General features: G+C 42.1%; 2 protein-coding genes across 2 annotated transcripts in view; one reads left to right on the top strand and one right to left on the bottom strand.

Annotated features, from left to right (window-relative positions):
* Positions 1-14,696, top strand: part of XRN2 (5'-3' exoribonuclease 2) — an 86,027-nt gene extending 71,331 nt beyond the window's left edge. The window contains exons 28-30 of the mRNA XM_077871976.1: positions 6,454-6,517; positions 11,634-11,772; positions 14,152-14,696. Coding sequence (XP_077728102.1) covers positions 6,454-6,517; positions 11,634-11,772; positions 14,152-14,217 — 269 coding nt within the window. The 3' untranslated portion in view covers positions 14,218-14,696. The remainder of the gene's footprint in view (positions 1-6,453; positions 6,518-11,633; positions 11,773-14,151) is intronic.
* A 2,276-nt stretch (positions 14,697-16,972) lies between these two features.
* Positions 16,973-22,258, bottom strand: NKX2-4 (NK2 homeobox 4). Its single transcript, XM_077871984.1, has 2 exons — positions 21,764-22,258; positions 16,973-21,420 (listed from the first exon to the last, which is right to left on the bottom strand). Exons 1-2 carry the CDS (start codon positions 22,212-22,214, stop codon positions 20,792-20,794), a joined length of 1,080 nt encoding a protein of 359 aa, XP_077728110.1. The 5' UTR covers positions 22,215-22,258; the 3' UTR covers positions 16,973-20,791.
* Between the last annotated feature and the right edge of the window lie 1,016 nt (positions 22,259-23,274).

The raw sequence follows: 23,274 nt of genomic DNA, 5'->3' as shown, positions 1-23,274 counted from the left end.
ATTGAGTCCCACATCAGGCTCCCTGCATGGAGCCTGCTTCTCCCTCTGCCTGTGTCTCTCTGCCTCTCTGTGTGTATCTTACTAATAAAATCTTTTTTAAAAATTAGTAAAACTTTCTAAATAGAAAAGTGCACAGTTACATCTCCTTTCTAAAACCACAACTCTATTGGTTACAAAAGACTTGGTGGTGGTTCTCATTAGGGATAATAAAGGTCTGAACTGATCTGTGGCAAAGTGGATTCAAAATGGAGAAGATTGGAGAGGGGCATCTGAAGGACTGGATAATTGAATATGTTATGTGAAGGAGAGAAGATGAGGCTCAGGTGTGCACTGTGGACACCTGGGTGACTAATGAGAATTTGGAAACCCAGAATGGCAAAGGAATCTGGAAGAATATGCTGAGACTGATTTTGTGCCTGAAGACCTTGCAGTCATCTGCCGGCAGTTATTAGTATGGGTCTGATTCTTGCTCAACAGAGAAGAGAGGGTTAGAGAGTGAAAATTGGTAATCCTCTGAGCACAAGCCAGAACTGTAAAAGTTCAAGAAGGATTTGGATAAGTTAATCACTTTTACTTGCCCTTGGTTATAAGAGAACCTAGAAAAGCTTGGGGTTGTCAAGGTAGACTTCCTCAAAGGCAGCCATGTCATTTCCTCAAAGGAAGCCAAGTTATTCCTGAATACCTTTGTAGGTGTGTTGAATAAATAATTGGTCTAATCTAGAATGATCACTGTAGGATATGATAAGCCCAGACAAATGCTGCCTACTATCAGGAAAGGAAATCCCATATTCTGTGATGTTTGCTTCAGTAGTCTTTATACATAGTTCATCATATGATTTGTTTTTGTTTTCTTTAATTTACCATTATCACTTTTCTAGCATATTTATTTCATGGTCTGTTATAACCTCTAGATTTCATATTTATGCAGACAGAACTAATTGCTGCTGACCTGTCAACTAGTTTATTCAGCTGTCCATCTCTTTCTCTCTCCATCCTAATTTTTATTTGATCCTTTATGTTTTCTTTTGAATACTAAATCTTTTAGGGTAGGGTTTTTTGTTTTTTTTTTTTTTAAGATTTTATACATTTGGGGCAGCCCAGGTGGCTCAGCAGTTTAGTGCCACCTTCAGCGCAGGGCCTGATCCTGGGGACCTGGGATCGAGTCCCACGTCGGGCTCCCTGCATGGGGCCTGCTTCTCCCTCTGCCTGTGTCTCTGCCTCTCTCTGTGTGTGTCTCTCATGAATGAATAAATAAAGTCTTTAAAAAAAAAAGATTTTATACATTTATTTGAGAGAGCGAGAGCACACATAGAGGAATAGTTAGAGGGAGAAGTAGACTCCCTACTGAGCAGAGAGCCCTATGAGGGGCTCGATCCCAGGAGCTGAGATCATGACCTGAGCTACCCAGACATCCCATCTTTTTAAAAAGAACAGTTAGGGGCACCTGGGTGACTCAGTGGTTGAGTGTCTTCCTTTGGCTCAGGTCGGGATCCTGGGGTCCTGGGATTGAGTGCTGCATCAGGCTCCCCGAGGGGAGCTTCTTTTCCCTCTGCCTATGTCTCTGCCTCTCTGTGTCTTTCATGAATAAATAAAAGCTTTTAAAAAATAAATAAAATAAAAAGAACGGCAATTTTGGGGCACCTGGCTGGCTCAGTCGGGAAAGCATGCAGCTCTTGATCTCGGGATTGTGAATTCAAGTCCCCCATTGGATATACAGATTACTTTAAAACAAATGAACAAACAGACAAAAACACTGATTTCAGATGTTTTAACCAAGATTTTTTATTTTCTCCTCATGAATCTGTGTGTGTCAAGATGGTAACCAAAATGCATGTGTTAATAACAAGTACATTTGTTTTTCCTTCCTGTCTAAATTAGATGCATGGAATAATGTTAATTCTATACTTTTGGAATATTGAAAGTAGTTTTTAAATCCCCAATCCTGCCTTCTTGAAACCTTAAGTTTCTGAGCCTCCTGGTTACGGTAGGGTTCTCTTCTGATCATCTGGAAATAACCTGGAGAGTCACCTCCACCAACAGCTACTACTCCCAACAGTTCACAAGGTCATGTAAACCTTGGAGTAGTATAGCATAGAGTAGTTAAGAGAACATAGCTCCTGGATTTCACTCTGCTGCTTAAGTGCCCTGTAACCTCAGGCAGGTTTTTGTCAGCTTTCTAATTTCATACCGGCTCACAGAATATCCATAATAAAGGAGTTTAAGTTATTAAGCCCTGGAAATGGTGCCTAGCACAGTAGGAAAGCATTAAATAAATGTTAAAAGATCAGCTTTCTTTTTTATGGAATCTTGAACTGTGAAATTTGGTCAGAAATAGTTATAGTGAAATTGAGATCTAAGCCATTTAATTTTTCTGAATGTTTCAGAAAAATCAGAAAATGTTTTAGAAAAATAGCTATTTTCTTCATAGCTATTTTCTTCATGTGGTACAAAATAACACTCAAGACGGGCTATTTGGTCAAACTGTCTACTGTAGGTGTTTCTCACTGTTGGTTTTTGATTTCTCTTTGTCAGTTTTTGCCTGATGAATATTTGTCCAGGTACTGATAACTTGTTGGAGTCAAGTGCAGCCTTGAGTACTCCGTGTGAATAAAGCATTTCATTTCTGCAACCCAGAGAACCCAATATGTCACTTCTCTTCATTTCATTTAGTAAACTTGTCAATTAGCCACATTTGAAAAGTGATTTTTGATTAGTGCAATCAGTAAACATGGAATCTTTCCTGTGATTGCCATGCTGATTAGATAAATTGTCACTTGAAGAGCTGTTGGTGAAGCCTTGGTTTATATGGCCTTAGAGCTTTAGAAAACCGGTAAGTTTTTAAAGACCAAAGGAAAAAATTAACTGTCATTTTTTTTCTCTCTCACTGGTACCTTTCTGAAGTGCAATTCACTACCTCAGAGTTTTTTTCTCCCTCTCAATGGATCTTCTGTTAGAGCCATACAAATGAATGATAATAAGTTTGTTTTACCTTCTACTTCATTACTTATCAGCCAGGAAATATTTCTGCTTTATGAATACTTAAGGGTTATATATATTTCTCAGAGCCACATGAAGAGATTTGTTTAAAAGTAGCCTTGAAGGTTTTATTTGATCCTTTTAATTTTTCCTTTATGGGTTGAAAGCAGGAGATACTTGTAATTGTATGACAGAGTTCTTACGTCATAGGAAATCTGCTTAAGTTTTAACAAAAAACTATAGTTTTTTGCATGTGCTAAGTTTATGTGAAAGCAGTTGTTCTGGAAGTGAGAAATAGTAAAAGTGAAATAGAATAGGAAGTATATGGCATACTAAAAATGATGGAAATAGGAACTTTGCCATTCATCTAGGCACTTAACAGGTATATAGTTAGACTATTGAGAAGGATTCCTTCTCTCCAAAGAAAGTATTTGTACTTAAAGAACTCTACATTCCAGTTCCACTTAGAAATATTGTTGTGCTTAATCTAACATGTAGCATATTTACTCTATCGAATATGTATTCCTGATGATGGTAACTTTCCTCCATTTGTACTGTTTCTAGGAGAAAATATACAAGATTTTTTTCTGTCTTTATGTTTTATTAACCATTAGGATGAGCATTTCTGAAGGTTTTTTTGATGTCAGTGTACCTTGTTATTAATCTTTGCTCGATTTTAAGGATTTTATTTATTTGAGAGTGAGCATGAGCAAGTGTGGGTGGCAAAGGAAGAAGCAGACTCCTCACTGAGCAGGGAGCCCGATGTAGGGCTCCATCCCAGGACCCTGGGATTATGACCTGAGCTGGAAGCAGCCACTTAACCATATGAGCCATCCAGGTGCCTAATACTTCATTCAGTTTTAAATTTATCAGGGACCTGTATGGAAGCTTCTCTAAGTACCATGAAGAGTTTGAATTCTGTGATAATATCATATAAAAAGAGCCACCATGAAACCAGAATCATGTAATTGAGTCTTCATGGTAAAAAGGGTGACTACAGTGATTCTGGGACATGTGAAATACAGAGCTAGACAGGGTTCCAAGCGAAATCCATGGACTTTTGTTATATTAGCTAATTTTGAGTATGTAAGACACTAAAATAAAATACACTTCTGCTAACATTTTAACCAGTTCTCACAGAACTAACTTGTGTACAATATCTTAATAGACCAGTGGACTTCCGAGTTTAATTAACAAAGTAATGATCAGAAAAAGTGGCCAGGAGCTTGATTTTACTTTCAGCAGATTGCTTTCTCATAAATGGTGGTATGTTGAAAATCATGTGTTGAGGCAAGTGTGTCTCATGTTTTTCCCTAGAAATAAACCACACAGATGATGATTACTGTTTTTGTAGGAATTTCTAGTTTTACCTCTCATGATTTCCTACAGACCTCCGAGGTCCGTAATAAGGATTAAGAAGCTATTCTGGGCCTGTTTACTGTGGGTTGTGTGGTCATAAGCCTTGTGCATTCCCATTCAGGTTTGGAATATTTAATGACCACCATGAAAACTCCTCAGCAGTGTTCCTCAGTTTGACTACTACTAGTCTGGCTTTTAAGAAGAGGTGCCACCTTTCCATTCAGAATGCATTTCTACATGAAAGTAATGGTGGTGAAGGCTTCCTGCTCTTTTCCAAGAGAAGCATCTATCGTGGGTTTGGCTGCTGGACACTTCATGCTGGCTGAGGGACAGTGGGCTATGGTTGTTCCCCCACTCCTGCCCTGGCCAAGGGTCATTGTCTTTTTATGAAACTGTCTTTAGGTGGCATTTGTCAGCCTTGTCAAGGTGGGAGGAACCCAGAACAGTAGTAGTGAGTTGTTGACACTGGAATCATGTGAACAGCTGGATCCTCTGCTTGTTCCATATTCTCCTTTGTGGGGTTTTCTTTTAAACACAATTCCAGGGCAGCCCTGGTGGCGCAGCGGTTTAGTGCCGCCTGCAGCCTAGGGTGTGATCCTGGAGACCCTGGATCCAGTCCCATGTCAGGCTCTCTGCATGGTGCCTACTCTCCCTCTGCCTGTGTCTCTGCCCCTCTCTCTCTTTCTCTCTCTGTGTGTGTGTCTCTATGAATAAATAAATAAATAATCTTAAAAAAAATAAACACAATTCCACTTTTCTTCCCCACCCCCCCTTTTATTTATTTATTTTAAGTGAGCCCAGATTGCATTTTTTTGGTTCCTAGCCAGAGATAAGCTTTCATTTCTTCTTCCTTTAAGAAAGTAATTTTGAAAAGCATGTTTCTAGTTTGTGTTTCCATTAAAATGTGAGCCTGAATACATTATGGTAAGCCTTGTTGTCCTTGGGTCTCGGGAGTCTGGAGGAGGTTACTGTCCTCACACAGTGAACTCATTAGACAACTCCTGGAACCAACTGTTTTAATTAGGTCACACATGGACCCTGCTGAAGGGTGGCCAAGGTGACTGCAAGCCTGGAGACTAGCGGAGTGGCAGTTGGTTAACACGACCTGCTGAGCTGCTGAACGCCCGCCTGACCGGTGTTTGGGGCTGCTCCTTTCAACTCATTCACGTGCGGGAGTAGCAGCCATTTAATTGTTTCTTGGAGTCAGATGTTGCCAGTTCAGCTTTGTGTTGGGGAGGAGGTCTGACTCTCAGAAAACAGTAGAAAAGTGGGTAGTCCCTTTATTTGCATCTTTGTGGCATGTGTTGGAGATATGTGTACACCCCATTTTGTTATATAGCTAGGTAAGCCAGGGTTCCTTCCAGTTTTTGTGCTTAGGAGGACATTCTCAGGATTTCTGTTAAAGATACTATTCACTCTGTTTGTATTTATGGAAAAAAACCTGAAATCCCTTTCTTCTGCACTGTGTTTATAAAAATGTGAAAAATAGATACCTTTACATACTTATGCACACATAGGCAGTGAGAGAAATGTGCAAGTTTAATGACTAAGACTCCTAAAACTATGTTTCATTATCAAAGAAAAAATAATAATAAATTTACTGACCCTTTTGATTTTGTGTCTTTTTACATTTGCAGTTTCTGTAATTATGCTAACCAGTTACTTGGTTTGTATTCTGTCTCAGACTTTTTTTCCCCCAAAAATTTATAATTATAAAAATATATGGGTAAGCCGAATCCTGATTACCTCTTAATTGGATTGTGGAGTGTTTTTGGTGTTGAGTTGTATCAGTTCTTTATGTATTTTGGATACTAACCCTCTATCAGGTAAGTCATTTGCAAAGATCTTGTCCCATTCTGTAGGTTTTCTTTTAGTTTTGATTGTTTCCTTCACTCTGCAGAAACTTTTTATTTTGTTTTTTTTGTTTTTTGTTTTTTTTTCTGAAACTTTTTATTTTGATGTGGTCCTAATTTATTTTTGCTTTTGTTTCCCTTTCCTCGGGAGAACTATCTAGAAAAAAGTTACTTCCTATGTCAAATTACTGCCCACGCCTCTTCTAGGATTTTTATAGTTAGGATTGCTTCTTAAAATCTGTTACCGTTTCTCTTTATTTTCCAGATATGAGGCCCCAGGATTCCTGGCGGGGTCCTCCTCCCCTTTTCCAGCAGCAAAGGTTTGACAGGTAATATTAAAGCAAACATGATTTCTAAATATTTTTGCACATTTACATTTGAGGTTTGAGCTTTCTCTCCATGGTTTGAAATGTACTTTCTTCCCTCTAAGCAGTTTCTGTTGTGCTTGTCCTTTAGGAAAATAGATGCCTAACACACTGAATTAAAAGACTCCTATTTATATACTTTCCCACTTTCCTTGGTCCTTGGCCTTTATTTTATTGAATGTTTTAAGGTACCCTGAAAAATGCAGCAGAGAGAGCTTAAAATTGTATTAGGTTTTGGTCAGGCTAAACAAATTTCTTTTTAGAAGACTTGTGCAGCTTAATGAGGCATAACTAATGGTGTTCCACTTTTATCATTTCTGTGCGAACACCACAGCGTTAGTACAGACCAACCATTGATTCTTGCTACAAACCTCTTGAAGTCCTAATCAGCTTCTTTGGTACAACTTTTTCAGGGCTGACAAGCCTATTGTAGGGCAGTGTCACTGTAGGTCAGTAGTTATTAGTTGCCACTGAAAACAGTTTCTTTAACTACTTAAGACTGAGCTGAATTAAACGCAGAAGGGACTCAGAAGAGGATTATGGGATCTGCAGTCTAATAAGTACTGGGGACTAGGAAGAGTGTGACATGGTTTAATAACGAGGGATGTTTGACTTGTGTTCTTCCATTGATAAGTTGTATGCTCCTAAGTCAGGTGGTCTCTACATGACAAGACAGCTAGGCATGTTATGAATAATTATATTAACATCTATAGAATAATTTTTTACAGGGCAACTTTCAGATCTTTCATTTTATGCTGGTTTGCCAGCATCAGTAAATGCTGAAACCCAATTAACTCATAGTAAGGCTTCCCTCTTTGCCTTCGCGATTCTAATCTGTTTTGTTCCCCTTGCCTTTACCGTTTCAGCAATCTGATCTTTTCACATCTGAAGTGAATAAAAGTGTTATGAACGGAGTTATAAACGTTGCTCCCCTTTTAAGAATACTTTATGTGAGATCCCAAACTTAATTTCATGATTTTCTTCAAGAAGATAAAAGAAATCATGTTACTCAATTGTTTATTAATAGTATCAACTGCTTAGTGCAGACTGCTTTTTAAATTTAAGATGACTGATACAATGCCTGTATTTGTTTTGTACTCAGTATAAGTGCTCTGAGCACACCACATGCATGCACTGCTTCCACATCCTTAGGATAGGAACATTTTCAAACAAATTAAGAAAGGAGTAAGGGGTAAATTTTTCTTAAATTACAAATTATCACATTGGAACTAATCTCATTTTCAATAACTGTCTTTCTGCATCAAATTTGTTGAGTTTGATTTTCAGTTTCCCTACTTTGTTGCTTGCTTCTTTCCTGTATTGTTAATAATCACTCACATTCCAGTCTGCCTACAAAGTGTCAGCCCTGTGGGCAAACATGCCTTTAGAAACATGACTTCATTTATCCTCCTAGCAACCCTCAGAGGTAGATGTTGTTTTTACTGATGAGGAAACTTAGGCACACAGCAGTCTGGCAGTTTGCATACATTAATCTTTTGTACCATTTCTTATTAAGCTTTCCCTTGAACAAACTTCACTCATCAGAACACTTACCTGAGCATAATATTAGAGCAAAGCTGTAGGGAATTAGAGGAAGTAAAGGTTCTCCTTCCACTTCGGAGGCACTTTCTACATTCCCAGCGGCTTTCCTTCCCTCTACATACTAAGATATTTCCTATGATCATCACCGTTATCTTGATTTCCATCGGATTTTTGTTCTTCTGCCCTTGCCAAGTACTTGTACTATTCCTGACTGCCTCTGTGAACTCAGCAGGTTAGGGACAAGGTTGTGAGGCATTCATTTTTGGTTTAATTTTAGTCAGAAAGTTGAAATCATACCTTAAAACCAAAGTTAAATGTGAGCCTAAGAGAATTCTTAGACTGTGGTCATTTAAGAAACATACCATTTATTCATAAATAAAACAAAGTTTGAATCCAGCCATCCTAAACTTGTTCATTAGCCTCTTAACAGATACACAGACTGAGAAGTGCACCTAACCATTCTGACTGCACAAGGTGTAGAGGAGAAAATACAAACTGGTAGTCACTTTGACTTTGCTAAGATGTCACTAGTAAGTAGTAGAATTCTTACTGGGGCCAGTTTACTGATCCTTATTATTAGTTCAGTACTTGGTCTGCTGCTGTGTTTGGTTGAGAACCCTACTAGAAAAGAAAATGTTGAGTGTACTTTTTTTTTTTTCCCTGAAATACACTGTTTCCTACTTTGAGATATTATCTGTAATCCATATGTTCATTTCACTTAAAAATACAACAGGGCTCCTGGGTGGCTCAGTAGTTTAAGCATCTGACTCGATTTCGGCTCAGGTCATGATCTTAGTTGGCACTGAGCCTGGGTAGGACTCCGAGCTCAGCAGAGAGTCTGCTTGGGATTTCTCTCTCCCTTTCTCTCTACCCCTATCCACCACCCCCCATGCTCTATTTTTCTCTTTTAAAAAAATATTTTTTAAAAAAATCATAAAGCAGACACACCTGTCCTCACCTTCCCACACAGAGACAAGCCACTGTGAACTGAGTAAATGGTAAACAGCATTTGAGTACTGCCCTGTTTTCCATATAATTCTTGCCAGTGGGGGCTTGCTTCTCTTTCTGGCCTTATCCAAGGTGGCCATTTAGTTTTTAACTTAGTGCCATAAAGCTTAGTTAGTCATGGAACATCTTTAAGAACTGCCATATATATAAAGTTAAAATATCCAGGGATCCCTGGGTGGCGCAGCGGTTTGGCGCCTGCCTTTGGCCCAGGGCGCGATCCTGGAAACCCGGGATCGAATCCCACATCAGGCTCCCGGTGCATGGAGCCTGCTTCTCCCTCTGCCTGTGTCTCTGCCTCTCTCTCTTTCTCTCTGTATGACTATCATAAATAAATAAATAAAAAATTAAAAAAAAAAATAAAGTTAAAATATCCAAATTGGTAGTAGTTACTTCACAATGCCCACTACTTTCTAAAACAGAACTTTAGAAACTTAAGAATATTGTTGCCGTAGACAAAAAACAAAAAACATACATAAGTATAGAGGACAAACTGCTGATTACCAGAAGGGAGGCAGGTGGAGGATGGGTGAAAGAAGTGATGGGGATTAAGGCACTCACTTGTCATGATGAGCACCAGGTGATATATGGAATTGTTGAATCTCACTATATTGTACACCTAAAACTAATATAACACTGTGTGTTAACTATACTGGAATTAAAATTAAAAAAAAAAACAACAATGTTGACAATAGTGTAAAAAAACATGTGTGTGTATAGTTGCCTCAATAGGTAAGCTACTAATTTCAAGAAGTTAAAATGTGTCAACCTCAGTACTTCATACCTGGTTTAAAGTATATTTTTGAAGACAAATTGTAACTATTTGCAAATTAATAGTATAGAAATATGGTGAACTTGTGGAAAAGATGGTACTCTGCCAGTAAAAAGCAAAAGGGGATAGTACTTGTCCCTATTAGCATTTTTTCTATTTAATTCCAATTAAATTGTTTTTATAAAAATTATCTTAGTTAAAAACATTTTTAAGTAATTATTTCTAACAAAAAGAGGACTTTGTGTTTTTAAATTGTGGCTTTGTTTCTAACCTATTTTTAGAATATAAAATAATGTAAAATTGCATTTATAATATATATCATCCATACCAGCAGATTTTCCATAAGCTCAGTTGAGTGAGTTTGATCATCGCAGAATTGAAAATAAAAACTGATTACAGTTAACACAATGTGAATTGCATTTTTGGCATATGAGTTTTCCATTAACGGCCCAGTTTTGATGAGCCTCTTTGGTTACAGTACAAAACATTAACCCCTCACTTGTGCAGAGACCGGAAGAGAACATTCCTATTTCTCTGTGTAACTGGTTTTGTTAAAGAGATGAGACACTCTTGCTAAAATAAAGGGGCAAGCTCCAAATGAAGGCTAGGGGAGTGGGAGGGTAGAGAGGATGGATTCAGGTTTGAATAGCTATGAGAAGAATGCATTACCCAATGAGCCCAACATCAAGCTGTTCCCCACAATACCTGGGAAATGAAATTCATACACCTGTGTTGTTATAGTTAATACTATTCAGTGCTTTAGCAATTTTAAAGTTCTATAATTTCTCCTAAAATCTGTAATGGCCCCAAAGCATCTAGTATTAAAATATATCAGAAAAGTTTGCTTGTATTTATTCTTTATAGTGACTATTCTATAAAATAGAAGATGAGGAAAATGCCTTGAGAAAATTGTGTATTGAATGGTGATTGCCTTTAGAAGGTATATCTTGGCTACATTGTTTATGTGACAGTTTTACATTATGATTTAATACATCATACCTGTTGCTTTGTATCTGCAAAGTTAAAATAGGCACTTGAAGACAATTAAAACATTTCTTTTGACTAGTAATCCAGGCTGGCAAACTGGGTTATAATAGCTGTTGAATCTGTGTTCCCATGTAAACTGTATACCAAATGCCAGTCAGCCCATGCCAATTAGTGCTCATGTTGCTAGGTCACCGTGGTCAATTGAAAGCTGCATCAATAGAACTTGAAAAGGTTTCCTCCCGATCAGACCTTCTGACATATTGAGCAGAATAATGGATGGGAAAAAACAGCCAAGTCCCCTACCCTAGATTCAAAATTCTGAGCAGTAAGAATTCATTTGCAACCTGCAATTAACTAGAAAGAATGGATTCCAAGAACGAGTCTAGACATTTTTAAAAATAAAGCCCATTTTCCTGTCTTATATATGTTTACTCTTTGGATAGCATCTTAAATGTAACCAACATGATGATCTTGGGTCCAAATCTTTTAAGTGACCAAAAAGGAAATTTCACAGTTCAAAGTGAATAAAATATTTTAAGTCCTACCTTTCTGACTCAATTGAGTGTAGATCCCTCTTGTAAAATTGCTGATATTTTATGAAACATGTGAGATAACATCAAATATGAGCATAAAGGTCACTCTGATGCTATCTGTCCCATTTGACAAATGCAGGCAAATTGGATGGTCCTAAGAGTTGGAGGTGATGCCAGCCAGTTTGAGACTGAGCTATGTAACAAGTTTGATATATAACGCAGATATAATACTTCTCCACAGAGGCGTTGGGGCTGAACCTCTGCTGCCGTGGAACCGGATGCTCCAAACCCAGAATGCAGCCTTCCAGCCAAACCAATACCAGATGCTAGCTGGACCCGGCGGGTATCCACCCAGACGTGATGATCGTGGAGGGAGACAGGTGATACAGTGTGGGCTATGGGATGAAAAGCATGCTACTCACTTGATACTTAGCCATGCCTCTTGGGACACCATATTTTCTTAAAAACATTTCTGGATAAGATACTGATAGAGTAGCTCAGCTAAACTTGGGCCCCTCATTTAAAAATGTATATAGAGTAAGTATCTGCCTTACTACATCTTTTATACCCTGAAGATGCTTAAGATTTTCCAGCCCCACAGCCCAATGAGTAGCAGCAATCAGTGATATTTAGCACAGAGTCATTTGCCAGAAAACACATTTTTATCCTTTAAGAATGGTGTTCTTTGTTTTAGTAGAAACTAGATTTCATAATAGATGATAATTTTCTGTAAGCTGAAAGTAAGAACCTACCCTTTCAGCTGTTACCTTTATTCATCTTAGAAGTCTAGGATGAATGGCTTGGGTATATTTGAGTAGCTTGGCGGTTAGGCGTCTGCCTTAGGCTCGGGGCGTGATTCTGGAGTCCTGGGATCGCATCTCACATTGGGCTCCCTGCATGGAGCCTGCTTTTCCCTCTGCCTATGTCTCTGCATCTCTCTCTGTGTCTCTCATGAATAAATAAATGAAATCTTAAAAAAAAAAAAAAAGAAGAAGAAGAATTAGAAGTCTCCTGTCTTGATTCGTCTGTGATACTCCTTTTCACGGAAAAAAAAATCCTTTTTAGCTAAATTTAAATAGCTGTACATTGACTATAATAATTCCTAGACAAATTTATTTGGTATGTGTAAGCTTCATTTCTTTCTCTATAAAGTATCCAGTTTTAGCAGAATTTAAGCCAGAGTTCTACTTGCCTTGGTGTGTTTGTCCCCCAGCCATTTGACACCCTGGCCAGTATTTACATGCTGTGCAATCAAATCCCTGCCACAGAACAGGGGCAGAATGCTGTGATGTATTATGTGTGGTGTTCATGGAGTTTAGCACCTGCGGTGCTGTGAAGTGGTTTTAAAATTGCTTACCTGGTTGCCTTTTGTAGTGCTTTGAATATTAGTTTTCTTATGCAGGTTCTTGCCATGTGTCCCTTTGTACAAGACCTCTCTTTTGATAGCTTAGGAAGATCTGGGGGTTTTTTACACTTCTTTATGTATATTCTTATAAGACTCTTCACAAGAAAATAATCATTTTAATTGTCTTTTGAGAATTTTGTTACAATTCTTTAAAATCTGCTCATAGCATTTTACTTTAAATTACTGGCAGTGCCAGATGTCCTAAAATCTTATCAATAGTTTGAGACTTTATGCTGTGGAGTCAATGGATGATAGTAGGCAGTCAACATAATGAATATTTTTGAAAGAGGGACATACTTAAAATTAGAAGAAACCCTGGAGAATCTTTAGTCCAATCACCTCATTTACTAAGTCATAAACCCGGAACCCTGAGGCTCCTGCACTTGGGCAGCAGAGCTGGGGCCTGGCTGTCCAGCCTTTCTGAGCCCAGTGCATCCTGTTTTTCATCTCCTTCAGAGAAGGTCTTCCCTGTAAGGAACTCTCTGCTGTTATAGCAATAAAATCATTATTCACTTAGAAGACAGAAACCAATTGGCAAATTTGTCATTCTTTTATGATCTTTAGGAAACACATTTCTTTTTCTCAGTCTTTTTCACAGAGATGCTTATTATTAAATCACAGGTTTTGAAGCACTGTTGCAAAAGTTCATTGTTAAAAAACAATGTAATTATGACTTCACTATATTTAGTGAAGTTTCTGTGACTAAAAAAAGGCTTTGAGGTTCTATATCTACTCGTTATAATTTGAACTACTGAATGACACTATGGGGGTGGGCTGTGGAGTGGGAGCCTATTTCAGAATCCTAGAGGCCTGGAAAGGTTATCTTATTTGTAAGCCTATTATGAATGTTATGTAATAATAATCTGTACTCAATGCTCTTCTATTTATACCTAAGCAAACCAAAAAAAAAAAAAAAATCTCTAAAATTAATAGTTCATTAGGCCTCAACTGACTTCAGCAAGCTCTTGCCTAGGTGAAGCAAAAATGACTTTTCTAAGTGTAATATGTCTAAAGATGATGTGGGCATCTTACCACAGTGTGATTTGTATTACTGCCAGGGATGGCAGAGAAGATTGAGAACACTAGTCTTTCACACAGAACACTTAACTATATAATTCATTTTTGTGCATTTTAAGGAGTTTCTTAAGGGCCGGTTATGGCTGCTTTGGGCAGCGAGCTGTGTATAAAAAGTGAGGGCCTACAGCACCTACTTGTGAGAGACCTTCCATGTGATGTACTTTTAAGACATATTTAGCTTCTATATGGTGTGTTTTTCCAGAGAGATGTAAAATTAATTTATTTCTTCAGGCTGTGTTAATCCAGAAAATAAACTCTTGCTTGTGCTTATTTTCAGGGATATCCCAGAGAAGGAAGGAAATACCCATTGCCACCACCCTCAGGAAGATACAGTTGGAATTAGGCTTTTGTAAAGCTTTCCCAAATCCTTTCATCGTTCTACAATTTTATGCTATTTGTGGAAAGATTTCTTTCTCAAGTAGTAGTTTTTAATAAAACTACAATACTTTGTGTATTTCTTTTAACTGTGTATATTTCTACTGACCTGATCTCACTGTTCATGTTGCTTTCCAAAGATGTGTGTTGCATAATACAGTGGATCTGAATTTATTATTGTTTGTAAAAACACATTTGATGGAATAGGAATACTGGTTTTTCATTATGGTTAAAATCAAACCAGCTGTGGATTTTAAAACACAGTGTATTCTAGATCATCTAAGATCCATGCTGATTTTTAACGCACAAGAATTAAGTGTGAACTCTTGAGCTGGAACCCTCAGCCAACTAGAGTATATATTATTCAGTATTTCTTGGAAACATTTCATTAATGTACTTGTCTTATGGAAATTTCTGGACTTTAGTAAAAAAAAAAAAAAACTGAAACTGGTCTCTTGTGTCCTTATTCTCTTATAACATTTTAACATTGAAAATCTTAGTCATATGAGGGTTTTTTTAAGTCACTTTTTCAGAAAACAGTTCATTTCCACAATTAGGTGTCAGAAGGAGATCAATGAAAGAAGCAAGACAGCCCAACGAACTCTATTAATTAGTATGTCAGCTGCTGATTTGGCTAACTATATAATCAATTCTGTAAGAATAAGTTATTTACATTTTATAAATTTCATATAGACTTGTGCTACAGTTTTAAGGACTTGTTTTAAACCTTGAAGAAATGGTGACAAGTTTAATTTGTAATTAACCAGTGCTCCTTAGCATATTTTTTGCATTATTTCATAATAATTTCAGTTTGTACTCATTTTTCTTCTTGCTACTCAGCACTCCTTAAATTTATGCTTGCAGTTCACACATGGCACTTCCATATGCATTTTCATTTGTTTACCACAACAAATTTACACATGGGTAAAGACTTGCTTTGTTTCCATTTGTCTAGCTTAGCCTAAAATGGTAAAATAAGGTTTCTCTTTGACCTTCTGACTTCGGACATTTTTGCTTTAATATTTCAACTAAGGCACACTTGTTAATCTTAGCCTATGCAGGAAAAAGGCCACCTTAACCTTGAATAGGAAGGTATTTGGAAGCTATTGAGTTCTTTGCTGGTGATGGGTGAATAGAGTAGGGTCCTTTATTGTTGAGACAAAGCGTCTCTCCTCTGGGAATTAACACCACCACCATTATAACCTTCACAATACATTAAAGTGATAACACCTTCTGTTAAACTTCTCTTATCTTCCAAATATTACAAATGAATAACCATCTAAATCAAGGATTGCATATTCCAAAGGAGTCTATATAAATCTTACCATCTATAGCCTCATAGGTACCCCAAGCCCATGCTTTCACAAAACCTGTGAAACTAAAGATTTTTAGTTTTCATTTAAGTGTGTGTATCATGAGTATGCCTATAAAATAATGGTTTTTGCTTTGCCCTTTCACGGTTACATGTAACGGTTTAATTTGAAAATGAATGTTTGTTGTTTTTAAGACATCTAAGCTAGAAGCCCGATGGAAAAGCTGTGTGGGCTAGCCACCCCCTTACCTGGTGGGGTGCCCTGCAGGACACCTGCCAGTTAGCTGAACCCTCACTTCCGGGCCTGCTCCATTCTTTGCTGCCTCCTCTCGCTCCTTACTCTTTCTCCCTCTCCTAACTTGTTCCCATCTCTGAGTCTGCCAGAAAAAATGACCTATTTCAAATAAACGCTTTTTAGAACTTCAAATGGTGTATTTAAAACTGAACATTCTCTCCGATTTCGGGTGTAAAAACGAGCGAAATTTAAAGAATTACATTAAGTAGGACACAGGTTTTCAGTGTCTCATTAAAGATGCTTAAAAATCTCAGCACATGAAACAGTGACTTTATTGTGACTCTAAGGGCTCTTAATGAGCAGTTGTCTTTAAAGATCAAATGAGGTAATGCACGTTAAAATACAAAGCCATCTACAAGCTATTAGACTGCCATTTGGCGTTGCAAAAGCAAATTGGGTGTAATGAGCGATGTTAATTTTCGTGCGAGGGCGCGGGACGCCTGGGCTGGCCGGAATGGGGCTGAGGGCTCCGACCTCCGGTTTTCCGCGGGGCACTGGAGGTCGGGCTCACGTCCGACCGAGTCGAGGGGCCCCGAGGCGAGGCGACGGCGCAGCCGGACCGGACAGCGCGGCGCCCGGGGACTGCGGGCGGGACGCGGCGGGGACCGACGGATCGCTTCTCGGGGGCAAGGTCCCAGGCCCCCGGGCAGAGCGCACGCCCGGCGCCCCCTGCCCCCGGCTTCTCTGGGCGCTCGCCGCCCGCGCGCCGCCGTCCTCCCGCCCGGCAGCCCCGGAGCGGCCGGTGTGGAGCGGGGGGGCCGCAGGAAAGGTCAAGCCCCGACCCCCGCGGTGTGCTCTGTGTGTCACCGCCGCCGCCGGGCCCAACGCGGCTGCCGCAGCAGCAGCCTGGGTTCCTGGAAGTGGCGCCGGGCTTCCCCACCTGCTCGCCTTCCCGTACAAACCCCGCGCCGGTAAGGGGCTTCCGAGGTGGCGGCGTTCGGGTCTCAGTCCGAACCTGACCGAATTTAGCTAAGCTCAGAATCCTAAAGCGTAGACACCAAGAGTCGGCCGGGACTCGGCATCCCGGGCCGCAGAGAGCCGTCGGGCTCGGTCCGCCCGCAGCGCCGTAGACCGAGCCCCCGCCACACTGTTCCTGTGTCACCAGCACAAAGGTCCACGAACAAGAAAGTAACAAACCACCATTCTCGGCGGATTTTTCCTCTACTCGTGACAAGGTTAACCGCTTGTGTTGCTTATTTCGGAATTTCGTTTTTATGGAACATGCTTTAATTTTCTTATATGAAATGGGAATAGAGCCATTCACTACTGCAAAATAGCACAACTTAGAGCTAGGCAGTAATAGTGGTTAAACCTTTATTAGAAGTCACCTAAACAATGCCTGAAATAAAGGTTACAAGAAATTAAAAAAATAAAATGAAAGGCATTTCATTCCATTTCGGGTACACATTTCATTCAATTGCAGGTAAACAACTAAAACAAAAAACAATGGAACCAAAAAACCTCTCCCAGAAGCTTCCACTACACCTCCCAACTTAAAAATAATAAAAGTGATCTTGAAATCAGAGTTATCTCAATACTTACTAGGGAGAGCGAATTCCTGATGAGATGTGGATGCAGTGCCTGTCTGCCATTTCCTCTGAATCTTCTCCAGATGCTCACCAATTCTCAGTACCAGCAGTAAGAGGTTATTTAATAGTTGTGGTTTTTCTTTTTTTCTCTTTTTAAGTAAATTGTGTCCTAGTTCCCTATCTCATTGGGTTTCGGCATGGCAAATAGCATCATTAAAAAAAAAATGGACTGAAATGGTTAAAATACAGGGGTTTATCCACATGTCAGTATTATGTTGACTAGTTGGGCAATATCATTCATGCTTTGAATATCTGAAAATTTGTATTGCCACAACATAATGCATTATTTTATGCACAAATTCATATCTAGAAACGTAGTCAATGTGTCTTTATGTGATTATGGTTCACAGATTTATTCCAAAAGTCTTTCTAAATCATCAGTATTCAATGCAGCTAACAAAGCCACTCTTTTGAAGGTGCAGGCATTTAGTGAACAGGATTGAGTCTCTGATTTGCTTTAAATTGAAAGGAAACAATCAATAGCAGAATGGAGTTTGGACACAACATCTGTATTGATAAAAGTCTGATTGACAACTTGTTTGGACCATTAGGTTTTAATTCTAAGCAGTCTTAAATAGAAAACCAGGTTACACCCTCCATGGTTCCATATACATAACACCATTCCTGTGTCCTCAACATTGCACACTGCCACACACTTCAATTTATATCCCAACACAGACTACAGAGAAGTACCTGCAATCTCTGCTGTTCCTCTCTGCAACTTTGATCCTGGGTTGTTTCTGTGCCTCAACTGGAAGAGATAACTTTGTCATACAACCCCAAAACATTTGGGAAAATACCACATCTGCAGTTAGCATTTCTGGAACTCCATTTTGCTGTGGTCTCTGCTAAACTTTGAGAGGGCTTTGTTCCACTCAGACTCTGCCTCAGCCCTCCCTCTTGGTTGTGAAGACACTTGTCCTCCTCTTCAGTTAATGAGTTTCACCTAGTCTGGCCATTTGTGTTTTTATAAAAGATCTGCAAAGCACTAATTGCAAGAGAAGAAAAAAAAAAAAAAAAAGCCCTTACTTTGCATTAATCAGAATGTGGAATTCAACAGTAAAATCATTTCCTATTTCAATGTTTCAAGAAACAAACTTTATCCTAACTTTGGGATGTGCACACGTAAACTCCGTGCATTTCTGGGTGTAGAATGTTAAGTTGTCTGCAGCGAACACTTCTAGCAGGGGTTCCTTTACTACTTAAAGGAATGCTGGAAGGAAAAAGATATGCCCACAAGCAAATATGCTTTCAGAAGATATTGCATAAAGCTGTTTTTTATGATCTTTTTGATACCAAGTTCACTTAGTCTAATAGACTCTTTGCTCCAGAAATAAATTATCAAGGGAAAAACTGTCCGTGAAGACTTATTTTCTTTAAATATGTTTCTTGGAGACCTTAGTCCATTAGCTATTATTAGGTACCGGGTTATAAAATATATAAGTTGTAAACCATGTGGACTTTTGGAACACATTTTCTAGAAGTAAAATTTCAGAATCCTGATACTGCTATGAGGGAAATCAAATCAATATAAACAAGCATTTTGAAATGTAGCACTCAATAATAGTTATGCTAGCTTGGCAAGTATTTTACAAGTCTATCAATATGCAAAAACCCAAATTGGGAGTTTTCTGTAGGTGTACTGCATCATTTTCAAACTATTTTTTTTCTGCTCAAATTGTTTCCTTTTACGTAAAAGGTTTTTAAAAAATTAGTTCTCATTTTCCAAAAATGCATTCACAGACCCTTGATAAAGGCTGATCCTCTTGCTTGTTCAGTGATTTCTCCCCTTGGTGAAAGAGACTGGAGTTTTGTCGTTATTATTATTACTATGTAAAATACAGTTTACAGAAAGTGCAAGGTTAATGTCTAAAACACCTTCTGAAGGATTCGCTTTGTACGTTCAGAAAAACACCGAACAATGAAGTGAAATGAAATGTTTCCGCCTCAAACTAATTCTAAAACTTCAAATGTGTAAGGGGTTAGGGTCTCTGGTAACTATTTGTGATTATAAATCACGCTTTATCCATGTTAGGTTTTAAATTTTCATTCATTTCATAAACTAAGGTTCTTCAGCTTGCTTTTGGCATTTTTTTACTCCACTATCAGTTATTTAAATCATGAGTAAACTGACCTGTGGTTGTCCTGTCATGCCAACTGGTGTAAAACCAACCAACCAACCAACCAACATAAAACCTATACAACTTAGTGAAAAATGACCACTTGACTTTTACCAAAAAAGTACTTAAAAGATTCTTTTAAGTTATATTTAAATATCCATTTGAAACATAGGAAATATAAATTGGCATATTAAAGAGTAAATACATTATTCATACAATAAAACACCAACAAAATCGGTGTGCGGCCCCGTTAAGTTGTAAATATGGGAAAATCATAAATAATTCTTACTCTTTACATTCTGATTACAATTCAATAAATCATCTTATTCTCTGCCTTGACATGCTTTGAAATACAGATTGATGTCAATTCTGGCAAATTTGCTTCCTTGCTCTAGTATTTTATCAATGTACTCAAATTCAGACAAGCAAATAACTTAGAGCAAATAACAGGTCTACGGAAGGACAGTGTGCTTTTATCAGCTGATTTTGGGAGACCAGATTCCACATAAAAGTAGTTTACAACCCTTCCTTCTTATGAGCTGCACCTTACAATGGGAAATATCCTCTTTCAGGGTAATATAGAAACACTTATTTCCCAAATAACGATCAAAATATTTTAAAATCGGCATTCAATTTAAAAAGCTGTATCAATCCATACAAGCAGTATTTTGATTATTTTTATTCCATTTCTCTATTACCTAAACGGCAATAATTCCTCTGCAATAATGTTGCTACGTGCATGAGCCACCTTGAGCTACAATTTACTTTCAATCAATCATTAATGAAATTGCACTTAAGGGGGAGGCCTCTGAAAATTAATCTCTCAGGTTCCACTCCAAAAAAGGATTCATTGTTAAAGCTGGGTTGATTTTTGGAGCTATGAACACCCCCAGTTTCCAGCTTTTAAAACTGCGAGAGCTTCCGTTAGGAAAGGAACGCGGTGGACGTGGACTCGGCCCGCTTTCGAATAATTAAGAAACTTTTGGAAGGAGGAAATCCCCACCTCACAGCCTCCTGGCGCCGCGTTATTCAACTCCGGGGCTGCCGCTGTTCCCACCCTCGGCAAAGCGGTTCAAAGACTGCCCCTCTCCGACTCTCCGAGACCCGTTCGTCAGGGTTTGATCGCGTCCTCCGTAGGGCCGCGGCCCGGCGCGTGTCCCCGTCCGCCCTCGAGGCTCCGCACGGCCGCCGCCCGCGGGCAGGACCCCGCGCCGGGGCGCCGGCAGTCACCACGTCCTGCCGTAGAGCAGGTTGGCGCCCAGCACGCCGCCGCCGAAGTCCCCCGCCGCAGCGTCCAGGGACGCCAGGCCGGCCCCCGGGGCGTGCAGCGCGGGCGGGCTGGGCGAGAGCTCCTCGAGCTCCGGCGCGGGCGTCGGGGCGGGCGGCTGCGGGCCGGCCTGGCCGGGCGTGGGCGTGCTGGCCCCGTTCTGGCACGGCTTGCCGTCCTTGACCAACACGGGCACCGCCACGCGGCGCGGGGAGGGCGGCGGCGGCGGCGGCGGCGGGCCCAGGCCGCCGTCCTGCTGCAGCTGCTGCGCCGCCTTGTCCTTGGCCTGCCGCTTCATCTTGTAGCGGTGGTTCTGGAACCAGATCTTGACCTGCGTGGGCGTCAGATGGATCATGCTGGCCAGGTGCTCGCGCTCGGGCGCCGACAGGTACTTCTGCTGCTTGAAGCGCCGCTCCAGCTCGTACACCTGCGCCTGCGAGAAGAGCACGCGCCGCTTCCTTCGCGGCGCCGCCGCCGCCGCCGCCGCCGCGTGCAACGGCGCCAGCGTCTTGGCGGCGTCCGCGATTCCCGGCAGCGACCCCATGCCGGCCACGTTCACGCCCGCCGACGGCCCCATGAACCTGGAGACTGGGGAGGGGCCCAAGGGGGGGAGCCGGTGAACGCCAGGCCTGCCGCGAGCTTGCTCCCGCCGCCGCCCCGCGCTCTTCACACCGCGGCCGCCGCGACGCCCGCGGGGCCCCGGCCGGGTCCCAGCACCCCCCGCGCGCGCCCCCGGCCGGGCCCCAGGCCCCCCTGCGCGCCCCCGGCCCCGGCCCCGGCCCCGTCCCGGCCCCGCGCGCGCTCCCGGGGGCCCGGCCCCCCCCTGCGCGCCCCCTGCCGGGTCCCAGGGCCCCCCGCGCGCCCCGGGCGGTGACGGGCCCTGCCCGCGCCGTCTGCCTGCCCTCGGTCCCGCGCTGCCCGCCCAGCTCACTTGACGAGTAGCGCGGGTCCGGGTTGGCGCCGTACCAGCCGGGAGTCGCGGCGGCGCCGCCCCGCATGCCGTCCGTGTAGGCGGGCAGCTCGCCCACGCCGCCCAGGCCGCCGTTGCAGTAGCCGCCCATGGCGCCGTGAGGAAACTGCGAGACGCCCGGCGGCATGTGGTAGGACGCGGCCGCCGCCGCCGCCGCCGCCGCCGCCGCCGCCGCGTTGTGGCCCGCCATGGCGTGGGGCGGCTGCATGCCGGCCACCGCCGCCGCCTGCGAGGAGGGGCCGAGCGGGGGCGCGCGGTAGGCGGCGGCGGCGGCGGCCGCGGCCCCCAGGGGCGCCCCCAGGCCGGGCGGCGCGCCGTCCATGGCGCCGCCGAACTTCTTGTAGGTCTCCTCGATGGGGCTCAGGATGTCGGACACGGAGAAGGGTGTCGTGTGCTTGGGGCTCAACGACATGGCTCGGCGGGCGGCCAGGTAGGGGGGCCCGGGCGGACGCGGGCGGGACGCGGCGGCGGCGGCGGCGGCGCCTGTGCCTGTGCCTGTGCCTGTGCCTGTGCCGAGGAGTGCGGCGCGGCGAGCCCCAGCCGCGGGATCTGGGGTTTATTTTAGTCCGCCGCCAGGTTTACGACAGACTCGGGGGGCGGAGCAACATCCCAAACGAGCAAACAATGGTCATTGACATCTTTTTCTCTACCCCCCACCCCCGCAATGGAGGCAGGAAAGGTAACGCGGGCAGTCGGGCGCTTTTTGAGAAGATCGCCTCCCTTTGCTTTCTCCGTCCTTCCCGCCTCCATCCGCGGCTGTTCCCCCAACCCTCAAGCACCAGGAACAGAAACTCGGAGGTCGGCGTCGGGGCTTGACCGCCAGGACTCTGTGCTGCTTCCCCCAGTTTCCCTAAAGGGACTTCGCCGCAGAGTCCCGCACGCTCGGGGAGCGGGACGCGGTGCTGAGCTGGAGGGGGGAGTACGGGGCTCTCTCTCCTGGTCCTCAGCAGCGACCAGCCCCGCGTGCGCTCCATCATCTAAAGTGTTTAAAAAAAAAAAAGGCTCTTGGGTCCCAGCAGAAGAGCGCATAAAGAGAAGAGGTACAGAGGTACAGTGACCGTCCTCTGCCATTGTAGGATTTCTAATTTATGCGTCTTTAGACCCTCACGCGTCATTTTGTGGGCAACCAAACGGGCATTTTCACATTAGCTCAAAGTATCCAAATCCAAAGAAGAGAGAAAACACGCACACAGAGACAGACACCCACAAACACACAGGTACTAACTTGTAAGTATTGTATTTTTATCTGTGGGCATGGAGGTTGGATAAGGGAAAGAGGGTACGTTTTTAGTCGTTAGAGTATTTCACGTTCATCTTGCACCTGTAGAGTTCTTCCTAGATTTCTTTTCCTTTGCTGCTGCTTTTTGCCTCCCTCCCTTCTTCCCGGCTTCTCTCCCTACCTCCCCCTCTCCCCCCAGTCTCTCTCTCAAGTAAATATTCAACTTTGGCTTTATTCTCTTATCACTACCATG

The sequence above is a fragment of the Canis aureus genome, chromosome 26, assembly GCF_053574225.1.
Source record: "Canis aureus isolate CA01 chromosome 26, VMU_Caureus_v.1.0, whole genome shotgun sequence".
Lineage (NCBI taxonomy): Eukaryota > Metazoa > Chordata > Mammalia > Carnivora > Canidae > Canis > Canis aureus.
The sequence above is the reverse complement of the archived record's forward strand: the minus strand, read 5'-3'. Positions and strand labels throughout refer to the sequence as shown.